Source organism: Otolemur garnettii, unplaced genomic scaffold, assembly GCF_000181295.1.
Source record: "Otolemur garnettii isolate 467f Iridium unplaced genomic scaffold, OtoGar3 scaffold00122, whole genome shotgun sequence".
Taxonomy (NCBI): Eukaryota; Metazoa; Chordata; class Mammalia; order Primates; family Galagidae; genus Otolemur; species Otolemur garnettii.
Window position 1 is genome coordinate 2872259 of NW_003852517.1, and position 13543 is coordinate 2885801.

A 13543-nucleotide genomic window follows, 5' to 3' on the forward strand; every position below is an offset into this window, starting at 1 on the left:
GAGGCAGGAGAATCGCTTGAGCCCAGGAGTTGGAGGTTGCTGTGAGCTGTAATGCCACGGCACTCTACCCAGGGGGATAGCTTGAGGCTCTGTTTCAAAACAAACAAACAAACAAAAAAAAAAAAACAAATACATCTCCATCACTTCAACTTGAGTGAAGGTTACAGAAGGGTTGCAGAACGGACACTCAGAAAATGGTAACCCTGAAACCCCTACTAATGTTTAGTAAGTATTTACTATGTGCCAGACAGTGATCTAAGTTCTATATACATTAATTCCTTTAAGTTTCACATCAACTTTGTGAGCTTGGATAACATTATTATTCCCAATTTTTTGATGAATAAACTGAAGCACACAGAGCTCACATAACTTGTCTTCTGTCAGAGAGGCTGCAGTCTGGTGTGAGCGCTGGGTTGAAGCCAGGTGTTGGAGCAACGAAGCAAATGGAACTAAGAAACAGTGGATCTCAGAAGGGAAGGGGAAACAGATTAAAACTCTAATCTGGGCTTGGTGCCCGTAGCACCATGGTTATTGCGCCAACCACATACACCAAGGGTGGCAGGTTCAAACCCCGCCCACACCAGCTAGACAACAATGACAGCAGCAACAAAAAATAGCCAGGTGGTGTGGTGGGTGCCTGTAGTCCCAGCTACTTGGGAGGCTGAGGCAAGAGAATCGCTTAAGCCCAAGAGTTTGAGGTTGCTATGAGTTGTGATGCCACAGCACTCTACCAAGGTCAACATAGGGAGACTGTCTCAAAAACAAACAACAACAACAAAAACCTCTAATCTGTGCAGATCCTCATTTACAAAGAAATATTATGTAGGATATGTAATTACAGAAAAGTAAATGGTAATTTAAAACAATCTTTTACCTTTCCAGGTCTTGCTACAGTAAGTAAAAAAAGTTTCTGTCCTCTGACAATTGAGGCTGCTGTGGGGTTGTTCGAGTGTCTTATTTCTAGAGAAGACCTAGAATTGGTAAGTCATTTTCTTTACACTCAACATAGAGATTTACCCTATCTTTCTGGAAGGTAATGTATAGGCCCAAAACACATTTTTCACAGGTTTCTCATAGCCTTGCAGAAGTATTTATCATCTTCAACTGGATAATGGTTTCAAAAAAGATGAGTTGATGTGGACAGTGGAGGAGGGACACCTGTCACTCCAGACAACAGCAGCTCCAGCACACACAGAGAAAAGCCCTTGTGGACATCGAACTGCTCAACACCCAGGGGGATGAGGAGCAGCATTCTTAACCACACTACACCTTTGACTACTGTCTTTAAATCAAATTGTTGTGTAGTAAAATAGAAAAATGTACCATTAACTTGTCAGAAATTGATTGCTAAACGTGTGATAATTCAATGTTTCTTAGTCCTCTGCTGATGGTGGCCTTCAGAGCTGCCGACACCTCATGGCCGCTGTCTGCCTTCTCTCCACAAAACCCATGACCTTCACACTGGGTCTATGCATATTTACCCATAGCTATTGCCATACTATCAGGCCCTTGTGTGTCTAGTTTTTTGTTTTTCTTTTTTTTAAATAGAACTTGTCTCTCTTTAGATGAATTTTTAATTCTTTGAATTCACAGAAGTCATAAAATCTTATGAATCCCCCACTGTATGTTCTATATAGTTGTAGACACACAGAGTTACATAATAAATTCTTGCTGAACTTATTAGTCTTATTACAAACTCTTTGAGGACAGGGACTTTAATATGTACACATGCTATAGATGATCAAGAAAGAAACAAACATGATACTATCTCTCATTCCATCCATCTCACCATGTACTGTTTCCACAGTCAGTCTCTCTCTACATCCTATCTATCTATAGGTCTCATATTTCCCTCCCTTCTCTGCTCCCAGTGCCATGTACCTGCTTCAGTCCTCAGATCAAGAATCTATAAAACTTCTCACTTCTACTTCTAATCTGACTGTGAAAACAACTGCATGATTATGGTGGGGAAATCACTTGACCTGATCTACAAAATGGGATAATATTATGATATTGCATGGAGGTAATGTCAGTAAATGTAATGGCTATAGTACTTGAATTTAAAGTGCCTTAGAATAAAGATGGCCGTGCATCTCATGTGACTCCAGAATACCATGCATGGTGTTAGCACCTAACAACCACTATTGGTGGCCCACAGAATAATTAAAATAATGGTTTGTTTTTTCCTAAATGCATACCCCAATGACACCAATTCCTTGACCACTGCAACTTTGCAGGTAATTCTGTTCCTTGGTTTTCAAATTCAGAAGGATCAGTTGGTTCCCGGCTATATACAGTATCGTATTGTTGTCCAGAAGTTGCAGGTTGGCCCGCTTTCTGCAGTCATAACCGAAAGAATGCCTGAGGGAAAGGTGCTAAGGAAAGAAGTGGGAAAAAAAATCCTAGGGATTGGAAAAGTGACGAAATAAATGTATTTTTAAGATCCATACTTTTAAAGATTTAAGGTTGAAGTGGTTGAATTTTACTCAGATGTGTATTAGTAACAATTTTGTTTTTAAATTAGATGAAAATCCTCATAATTAATATTTTAATTTTTCCTAGGGAAATCTTGGAAGCACATTATTTTTGTAATGATAAATAAGAGTAAGCCTGTTATTAAATTTGGGCATCACAGAGAGTACAACTGTCACCTAAATAATTTCACACTCCTCTCTCCCACTACAACTACATCACAGAGCATAACATGGAAAAGTGCATATCTTCATCATCTTAGGATTCATAATGTCCATTAAGTTTGTTGAACGACCATAGTAAAAGTATTATATAAGCCTCTTCCTTGACACTGAAATACAAGATGTTTAAAATTCTGACATGTTTGGGAAATGCTAAAATGCCATTTAATAACGTGACTACTGTAATACATTCACATAAATATAATTGAAGTTTAATTTATATGAATTATGGAAATTGACTATAGTTCATAGACATTTCTGAGTTTGTTCATGTACCTATGCATGTGTAGGAAAGTGTACGTTTATGTTATAGAGCAAAATCGTACTGATTCAAAATAGAGGTAAAAAAAATCTAAGTTAGGAATGATTTCTTCCTTCTCAATGTTTTGGTCCTGGGCATTTTTTTGTTGGAAGATTTTTTATTGTTTCTTCAATCTCAGTGCTTGATATTGGTCTGTTCAAGAGATCTATTTCTTGTTGGTTATCTAGGGAGAGGGTATGATTCTAGGTATTGGTCCGTTTCCTCTGCATTGTCAAATTTCTGGGCACAGAGTATGAAACCATATTCTAACTATCCGCTTCGCAAACCCAGAATCACAAAGTGAGAACAAACACTAAATCTCCTTGTCAGTCATCCTCATTTTACATATCGTCATAAACTCTTATTCTCCAGCCTCATTAAAATATCCTGTTTTATGCCCTATTTCCTCATGGTCACTTCTCTGAAAACTCATCTAACATGTGATGTGAAAGTACCAATGCCTGACAATGGCAACATCAGTGCTTCCAGAAAGAAAATCAATGTTATAACCTGACAGGCCTTGGCAAAGGAAGGCCAGGCTGGCAGAGGTGGTAAATGGGAATAAGAGGCCTTCTGATCTACTTCATGTCTCAGGAACTGCAGCCTTTTCCACTGCAAAAGAAAAGTATTGTTTCTCTTTATTATTTGGCATCAAACAATAATTTAGTTCCAATTAAGATCATACATTTCTAGTTCAGTACCTGTAGTACAGTGGTTATAGCACCACCCACATGCACCAAGGCTGGTGGGTCAGAACCCGCCCAGGCCAGCTGCACAACAATGACAACTGCAACAAAAAAATAAACGGGCATTGTGGTGCACGCCTGTAGTCCCAACTACGTGGGAGGCTGAGGCAAGAGAATTGCTTAAGCCCAATAATTGGAGGTTGCCGTGAGCTATGATGCCGTGGCACTCTATCAAGGATAACATAATAAAACTCTGTCTCAAAAAAAAAATCATACATTTCTATCTCAAATTCTAAGGGCCAATTTTCTCAGAATTACCTAAGATAGGGGTTAGCCAATTTTTTTCTGCAAAGGGCAGATAGTAAATATCGTAGGCCAGGTGGTCTGTGTCACAACTCCTTAACTCTATAACAAATGACTGTGGCACTGCTACAGTAAAACTTACTGCAAAAACAAGTGGGAGGGCAGATCTGGTCCATAGGTTGTAGTATGCCAACCCCTTACCTAAGAAACTAAAATACCCAAATTTAGCTAGAGTGGATACACAAGTGTGAGAATATCCAGTGGTATGTTGGAATCAGGAGTCACAAAAGGTAGTGATGCAAGCTCCATATAATCATAGTAGAAGCTCTCTGAAATTTTCTTCTTGACTTCCACTGCTTCCTCTTCCACAGCCATGGTTTCCTGAGAGGCTAAGAAATTAAAATATTTTAACTAAGAAGAGTGGGAATCCATAATTGTATTTCCCAAGACAGGAGCAATGTGCATGACCTGCAAGACTCCAGCAGTAAGTACTGCAACTGCCTGAACACAGAATGCTGTACAGCAGTGCACATGGGAGTTAGGACCAACATGCCTGTTGGGATGTTGGGAGGATGCTGAGCTCTGGTCATGGCTGTAATCTCAAAGAGCAACTCCCAGTCATTTCCAAGGGAGAGCTGGAAAACAATCACCCATCTAGGGTAGGGCTCTCCTCAGACCTTCTCAACACCCAAAAGACCAAGTCTGAGAGTTCTATACCTGATTCTCAGAAATGGAATATACAACTTCAGGGCTGCTAAACTACCCTACCAAAACTACCCTACACATTGTATATGTGCAATACTTTTCCTTTTATCATTCCCAAACATTCTGCAAATTTTTCTTTCTATGAATTTACAATCATTCAAGTTATCTTTAAAACAGTGACTATTATAGATAGAAAACTAACACTACTTGCCTCTAGTTGTTTCCAAATCATCATCCTGATAGGAACTTGAACTTCCTTCCACATGTTCCAAATCTGTGTTTTCTTCTTCTAAATATGATTCATCACCTTCAGTTAATGTTTCATCTTCTTTCATAAGAGCTATTAAACATAATTTAATTAGCTGTGATATACGTATACCATGTAATACTATTCAGCCATTAAGAAAGATGGAGGTGGAACATCTTTTGTATTAACCTGGATGGAAGTGGAACCCATTCTTCTTAATAAAGCATCACAAGAATAGAGAAGCAAGAATCCAATGTACTCAGTTCTAATATGAAGGCAGTAGATGATCTAATACAAGGGGATAGGGTAGGGGAATAAGGGATGGGGAGGGGGAGGGTAAGGGATGAGACAGTTATGGTCTATGGCACACCTCTTGGGAATGGGACACAATTACAAGAGGGACTTTACCTAACAACCACAATCAGTGTAACCTAATTCTTTGTACTCTCAATGAAACTCAATAAAAAAGAGCTATTAAAATCATTGGTTTTAATCATTTCTAAATTTTGATTTAAGTATTTTCTTATTCCCAAAGTAGCTAAAACTTCCAATTTGTTTGTTGCTAAATTTAATCAATTTTAATACATACTCAAAAATTTCTAGAAGAACCATTTCATTTGGTCAGTCTTGTAACCTTACATAATGAAAAGGTCTTTTCTGTCAGTTAATCTCCATTTTCATTTCATTTTCAGTCTATTTCCTGTCACTGCTTACTTACAGGGAAGTAAAAGATAAAGAAAAAAAGAGATTAGTATGCCACTGCTATAATTTTAACTTAATCTAATTTTATCAACTTTTATAAAGTACCTGTTATGCTAAAGGTGCTTATTGAAGAATAACCATCTCTGAGTATGATTTTCATTTTCATTTTATTTTATTTTATCAACTTTTATAAAGTTCCTGTTATGCTAAATAGTGCTTATTGAAGAATAACCATCTCTGAGTATGATTATTTCTCTTAGAATAAGAGAATAAATTAGAGTATTGACCCTAGGACAATCTAGGCAGGAGAGAGAATTGGAATGGGAATAGAATAGCCTCAGATTCAAATCAAGTCCAAACATGCATATGGTTAAGACATACAATGCCAAGCAGGTGAAATTTAGGGCTTTCAAGAAAAAATAATAAGTGTACTACTACTAGATACCAGAGCTACCTAGTAGATATATTTGAGAGGAGACTAAAAGATTAGGGGAAAGGTTCAAGATTAATATGATTAAGACAAAAAAAGCTGGGCCAAACCAATTAGCTGAACAACAGGACAGAGTTACTTAGAATTCATGTATTTGGATGGAAAGAAAGTAATCCTGGGTACCTAAGTGGGCAAAACACATAGCAGGGCCCTGGGGAGCTACTCTTCAATAATACCCCAGCTCTTTCTGGTTTAAAGATGTAGTTAAGATATAAAAGATCTGAATACCACCATCAACTACCCCGATCTGATATTTATAAAACATACACCTATCAATATAGAGTACACATTCAAACACACCTGAGTTTAACAAGACAGAGCACCTGCTGGAACATAAGACCAGTTTCAATTCATTTAAAATTACTTAAATCATATAGAATTGGCTAATCTTACTGGAGTTAGGTGATATCTCAAAGTAGTTTTGATTTGCATTTCTCTGATGATTAAGGTTGGTGAGCATTTTTGCGGCCATTAAGAAAGATGGAGACTTTATGTCCTTCATGTTCACATGGATGGAGCTGGAGAATGTTCTTCTGAGCAAGGTATCACAAGAATGGAGGAAAAAGTATCCAATGTACACACCCCTATTATGAAACTAATTTATACCTTTTATATGAAAGCTATAACCTAATAACAACCTAAGGATACAGGGAAGGGGGAGGGAGGAGGGAATGGGTGGAGGGAGGGAGATTCGAGGGTTCACTTCTGTGGTTCATCTTACAAGGGTACAAGTGAATCTTTCTATGAGTAGAATATGAATGTTTTAACACAATAACTAAGAAAATTGCATGAAGGCTAAAAAAAAACATATAGAATGTATATGTACTCTGAACACAAGAGAAGTAAATCAAAAACAATAATATACTTGGAGAAAACCTCCAAATATTTGGAAATTAAACAACATATTAAAAAATAATGTATAGCTCAAGGAGAAGTCAACAAAGAAAATGAGAAAATATTCTTTATTTGGGATTCATTGAGGGTACAAAGAATTAGGTTATACTGATTGCATTTATTTGGTAAAGTCCCTCCTATAATTGTGTCCTACCCTCAAGAGGTGTGCCATATACCATAACTTTCTATGTCCCTCTCTCCTCCCCTCTATCTGTTCCCTCCTTCCCCCACCTTGTTAGAATATATTTCTAATTAAAATACAACTTATAAAATTTGTGGGCTGCAGCTAAGGAATTGCTTAGAGGAAGATTTATAATCTTCAATACATATATAAGCAAAGAAGAAAAGCCAAAAAAAATCAATAAGCCTTAGTCTCACCTCAAGAAACTAATAAAAGAAAACCAAAGAAAACCCAAAGTAAATAGAAGGAAGGAAATATTAAAAATCATAAATAATAGAAACAATAAAAATAAGAGCAAGACTGAATGAAATAGAAAGCCAACAAGCAATAGAGAAAATTAGCAAAGCCACTGGGCGCAGGGGCTCACGCCTGTAATCCCAGCACTGTGGGAGGCTGAGGAGGGAGAACTGCTTGAGCTCAGGAGTTCTTGACTTGCCTGAGAGTGAGATCCTGACTCATGAGAAAAATGGAAAAACCCAGCCAGGCACCATAGCAAGCACCTGTAATCCCAGTGGCTTCCAGAGGCAGAGGCAGCGGGATGCCCACAGCCCCAGTCTGAGGTTGCAGTGAACTACCACGCCACTGTACTCAGCTCGGGGGCATAGGGTGGGACTCTGTCTCAACAACAACAAAAAGAGCAAAGAAATAAAAAATAAGCAAAACCAAAATTTCATTCTTTGAAAGGATCAACAATATTCATAAACTGATAATTAGATGAATAAAGAAATAAAAGAACAATGATATAAATGTTTAATATTAGGTGTGAAAATAGTTTCTACAGAGTTAGGCCCACACTCTTAGGCCACACTCTTCTTAGACAATCAAGAATAAATGTATAAGAGTCCATTATAACCTCTGCTTAGGTGAAAAACCAGGAATTTTATTCATTCTGCATGAGAATCCTAAGTATAAAAATTTGCTCAGACATGTTTGAAGTGTGAGAGAAAAGCAAGGTCTTTATGAGGGGGAATGCAACTATCATCTGCAGGGCTAAACCAGGACAGAGACCTCTTCACACAGCACCAGGAAGAGGACGTTCAGTGTGCCAGCAAATTATTTCATGTTATCACTGAGGATCCCTAGACCCATGATGGGTGAAATAGTGATGAGCTGCACAGGGAAAGGCCACCCTTGAGAAGACTTGCCCCTAAAAGGCCTGATGTGAGAAAGGGAGGTCCTGAGGTGGTACGTGACAAAAGGTCATTATCATTAAATCCATCCCTGGAAAGCTGAGAGTAGCGTCCAGAAAAACACCATCAAAGACTGGAAATCAAAAAGCAGACAGCTCTGTGTCACAAATGTGGGGAGTACAGAAAAGTGGAAAAGGATAAAAAAAGGGGAGGAACAAACGAAAGGTTTTGAGGAAAGTGACATAGTCATACATTTTGGAAAGGGAACTTCAGTGGTAGTGTGGAGGGCATCCTGAACAGGGAAACTTAAGTCGAAATCTTCGTTGCAAGAGTCCAAACAAGAGAAGATAACATGGAAAAACTGAGGATTCACAAGACATATCTGAAATAGATTAAAAGATGTTAATGCCAGTTGTGTTTATGAATTGACCTCCTTTAGGTAAATAGTCAAAATCAAATTTCTGAAATTATATTTAAAATTAGGTCCTAAAAAAGCCAAGATTCTGCTAAGAAACCTAACATGACGATGCCCAGTCAGAAAGAGCCAGCTACCCTTTGAAAATCCTAGTTACAAAATTCCTCACCGTCTCTTCTGTTGTAGTCTACGCAATGTTACCAAATTCAATTCCCAAGTGAGTCACAATTACTGTTTTAATGGGTGAGAAAACTGAGGCTCAAAAAGGTGAGGCTCAATTCTCCAAGATCAAGCACCTCTAAATACTCAAAACCAAAGTCCAGGTCTTTCTCCACAGCATCGTCTCAGAGACGTCCATTAAAGATCTAGTAGACTTTACAGAAGAAACCTAGACCAAATGTACAGATTGGTTATCCTCAACAAAGAAGTGATAGGAACCTCTGTGTGCCTGAGCTGGACATAAATGATTCAAACACAGAGTCTGATCTTAAGGAACTTTGAGTTTTGTGATGGAGTTAAACCAGTAAACAATTTCTGTTTTAAAATTCACATGTGAACTCATTAAAAATTATTTGATTTAACCTTTTTTTACTTTTTAGAAATAAAAAATTATTTAACCTTTTTTACTTTTTAAATTATTTGATTTAACTTTTTTACTTTTTAGAAGTAAAAAGAAAAGAAAAATTGATTTAACCTTTTTTACTTTTTAAATTATTTGATTTTACCTTTTTTTACTTTTTTTACTTTAACCTTTTTAACTTTTTTTTTTAATTTTTATTTATTTATTTTTATTGAGACAGAGCCTCAAGTTGTCACCCTGGGTAGAGTGCTGTGATATCACAGCTCACAGCAACCTCCAACTCCTGAGCCTAAGCAATTCTCCTGCCTCTGCCTCCCAAGTAGCTGGGACTACAGGAGCCCACCACAATGCCTAGCTATTATTGGCAGCCATCATTGTTGTTTGGTGGGCCAGGGCTGGATTCAAACCCACCAGCTCAGGTGTATGTGGCTGGCGCCTTAGTTGCTTGAGCCATAGGCACTGAGCCAGGTATTTTTATTTTTATTGATGAAGTACATGCCCATAATTTTTGAAAGTTAAGTGGTGCTAAAAACTTATTTTAAAACTACCCAGGTATTATTTACTCCCTGCTTAAAAACTTTCTCCATCTCTCCAGAAGCAGTCACTTTTAGCTTTTAATATGTATTTTCTGACATGTACCTCCATATTGCTATATAATATGGATACTCTGCTCTCTTTTAGTTAATCACTTTTAGTTTGTTATGGGGAGATAAAAATTTTAAATCTTGATTACCACTTGTAGTAGAAATTACCAACCCTGCAAATATAGTTAGACCACTACATACCTTTAGTAAAGACTGTATTTACTTATTTTATTATAGGGTTTAATATTGCTCACTTCTAAGTTAAGAACGTATTGTTTTATTCTATTTCCTTTTTGAACAACATTCTTTTCCTAAAATTAATAATTTTTTCATTAATTCTCATTTCTCTTACTTTCTGGAATCTCATGATGAAGCATCTCAAATCTTATCACAGTTTTATAAAACTGCACTCAATTCAGTTTGCGACAGCACCTGTCAGACACTCTGTCCCGTAACATTTTAGCCTTTCTTGGAGGTTAGAACTCTCCTTCCCTATTTGTCCTCTAGATGGCTGCCCAGGTGTCATCCTGCACATTCCCTTTGCCTTTCTCTTGTCTCGAGTCTCCTACTTCCTGGACTCCCTGTAATCCATTTTCATAGTTAACACCATCACTTTTGTGGAGCTCATTTTCCTGTAGTTTTTTGAGAAAAGGGAGTGTGAGAGATATATTTTTTGAGATTGTGCTCTTTTCAGTCTACCTTAAAAATTGATTGATATTTTTATTACTAAATTTAGGTAAACATTTAAACTATGTATACATTATTATCTTTACTTACATCTTGATTCTGATTTAAAAGACTTCAGAGACTGCTTCCCATCACTCTTTGATTTATGCCCATCAGTGTCCTGATCATCTGGTTCCTTCATTTTCTCTGTGACAAATGAGATAGAGAAACGTATGATGCTATAAAATAGAAAGGAGCAGATATTCCCCCTAACAAATTCCACAGGTGACAAATACTACATGTGTTGATACTCTTATATTTGCACAGGATCCAAGGACACCCACTGGTAGAAGGATGCAACCATCCTCAGAAACCTCTGAAAAACAAATTATAATCAAACTTGGTGCCTGTGGCTAAGGTGCCAGCCACGTACACCTAAGGTGGCAGGTTTGAATCCAGCCCGGGCCTGCCAAATAACAATGACGGCTGCAACCAAAAAATAGCCAGGCATTGTGGCGGGCACCTGTGGTCCCAGCTACTTGGGAGGCTGAGTCAGGAGACTCACTTGAGCCCTGGAGTTGGAGGTTGCTGTGAGCTATGATACCACGGTACTCTACCCAGAGGGACAGCTTGAGGCTCTGTCTCAAAAAAGAAAACCAAACAAAACAAATTATAATCATAGATTCCCTTTCTGCAGACAAATTTGTCATTGTGATGCACTCTGGTTTTCCACAGTAAAACAAATGCGCCACCCAAGTCAGTCTTTTCCCCAAATGTGCCACCACTAAATTAACCTTTTGCCATCTTTTCTTTGGTCCATCCCTCACTCTTCCTCTTCACATTATCAAATTCCCTTCATGTTACTAATCAATTTCAATTTAAAAATATTTATCAAGCACACCTATTACATATCAAGTCTAATTTTTAAAAATATCTGTATAAGTCACACAGAAGTAGCAAGACTACTTGGAGACTAAATTATAACACTGAACAAGAAAAATATGGCCCCAGACTTTTAAAAAAATGTTCAGAAAAATAAATATTGCAGAAGTAATTAAAATATAATTAGTGCTATCAAAAGGAAAAATAGGGTGCTGTGGGCATGTATAGCAAGAAGTCTAAGCCATGCTTGCCAGTTAAAGAAGAGGTATTTGAGACACGGTAATGGTTAAGAGTTGACCAGTGGAGATAGGATCAAAATGGCCAACTAGACACAGGCAGTATGTGCCTCCTCCATGGAGAGGAACCAGCATAGTAAGCAGATTCTCATATTTCAAATAGATCATCTAGGATAGAATGCTAGGATTCACCAGGGAAGCAATGGGAAGCACCAAAAGTAGGTAAAGAGAGAGTTCAGGGCAACTTGCCCAGTCAAGGCATAGCTAAGAGTCGAGAGAAGCTCCCAGATCCACTGAAACAATAAGAGAGAGGCCCCCAGGGCTCCATGCTCCAAGAAGAGCTTTTATGATCTCCGCTGCAAGAGAACTCCCTAACTCACACAAATCTCAGGCCTAACATAGGGAACTGCTTGTAGATTGCACAGAGATTGCTCTCAAAAGGGAACCCACACAGAACCCTCAAGCAGCTTGAGCCAGGCATTCTGAAAGCCTAGATACAAGAGTACTTCAGGCTTGTCTGCAACCACCATGCAGTTCCGAGGAGGGACTGAGGAGCCCAAGCACTCAGAAGTAGTCCTGGGTAGGGCCCCACCCCCAGGCTGCCAGCTGCTGTTGAGACTCACATGTGAGCAGACATTTTTCAGTTTCTTGTCCACACTGCCTGCCTGAGTGGGACTCCAGCTTTTCCAGATGCAAGTCTAAGCCACCATTGTGAGAGTTTGATACTCAGCTGCACCCCACCCTCTAGCTGAGATTGTACTAACGGACACAGCTGTGGTCTGTGCCTAGCTGGAGAGGGGCAGGGAAACTGGGCTGTCCAGCATGTATCTGGAACAGTGCCCACCATCCTGCAGCTGGTTGCTGTAGGATCAAGCCTCAAGTGAACTGTACTCCACACAATTTCTTGCCAGCACAGCCTCTCTGGTCACAGAGCACCATTTCAGGAGTTTAAAGCCCAGAAGCTCCCCAGCCTTGGGCTGCAGTTCTGTCCAGCTGAACAGGGACACTGGAGATTGCCTGCCCAATCCATTGCAATCTACACCAGCGTGGACCACCCAGTGGGTGACTCCACTGCGGCTACTCCCACATCACACCAGCTGCTTGGGGACCTGAGGACCTGCCTGCACCCCTACCCCTCTGCTCCAACTACTAGCATCTGAGCAAACCACCTCTAAGAATTGGTCCTCCAGGATACAGTAAGTATCCAGTGCTGCCAGAAAAATCAATTCACACTTGTGTAAGTTCATTTACTGACTTTGGGTTTGGGTACCCACATACAATGTATGGTTCTACAATCCTCAGCATGTTAATTACAGCCTGAGCTTAACAAAGGTTCCACTGAAGATCTGCTAAAGGCAAAGAAGCTGCAACACCTTTCAGATTTCTGCACTCACACCATTAACACCTCTGATCCTCAAATCCCAGTTTGGGTTCTACAGAAGTTGCCAGCTTTTCTCACCTTTCTAGCCATTCAAATCTCAGTTCTGTACATCTGCCTTTTATTCCTTGTGATAATGCTTAGCTTTTTCATAGATAAGCTTCCTCCTTGCCTTTTAAAGTATCTTTGGGCAAACTTCTTTCTCTGGCACTTAATCTTCAGCTCTGCGAAATTCCTTCACTTTTTCTTGAGGGTTTCTGGCACAGCAGGAACCTTCTCTTTCTTCTCTTCAACATCCTCCGTGGTTCCAACTGGAAAAAAAGCTAAATCATGTCCTATCTCAACTCAACTACGTAGGTTTGAAAGTCTACTTGCAGAACTATCACAAATCTCATTTCATTAGATTCAAGCTTTTTGATCCAGCCTATAGCAGATTCTTTTAACCAACTTGTCGCAACCCGTATGGCCCT

The 13543-nt window shown here is 38.9% G+C and overlaps 1 protein-coding gene across 1 annotated transcript in view; it reads right to left on the minus strand.

The window, feature by feature from the left end:
- The window catches only part of CFAP44 (cilia and flagella associated protein 44), an 89465-nt gene extending 78686 nt beyond the window's left edge, over window positions 1-10779 (minus strand). Inside the window, exons 1-4 of the mRNA XM_003797700.1 lie at window positions 10689-10779; window positions 4900-5028; window positions 4225-4372; window positions 2199-2361 (exon numbers count right to left, since the gene is read on the minus strand). Of these exons, the coding sequence (XP_003797748.1) occupies window positions 2199-2361; window positions 4225-4372; window positions 4900-5028; window positions 10689-10779 (531 nt within the window). The remainder of the gene's footprint in view (window positions 1-2198; window positions 2362-4224; window positions 4373-4899; window positions 5029-10688) is intronic.
- Between the last annotated feature and the right edge of the window lie 2764 nt (window positions 10780-13543).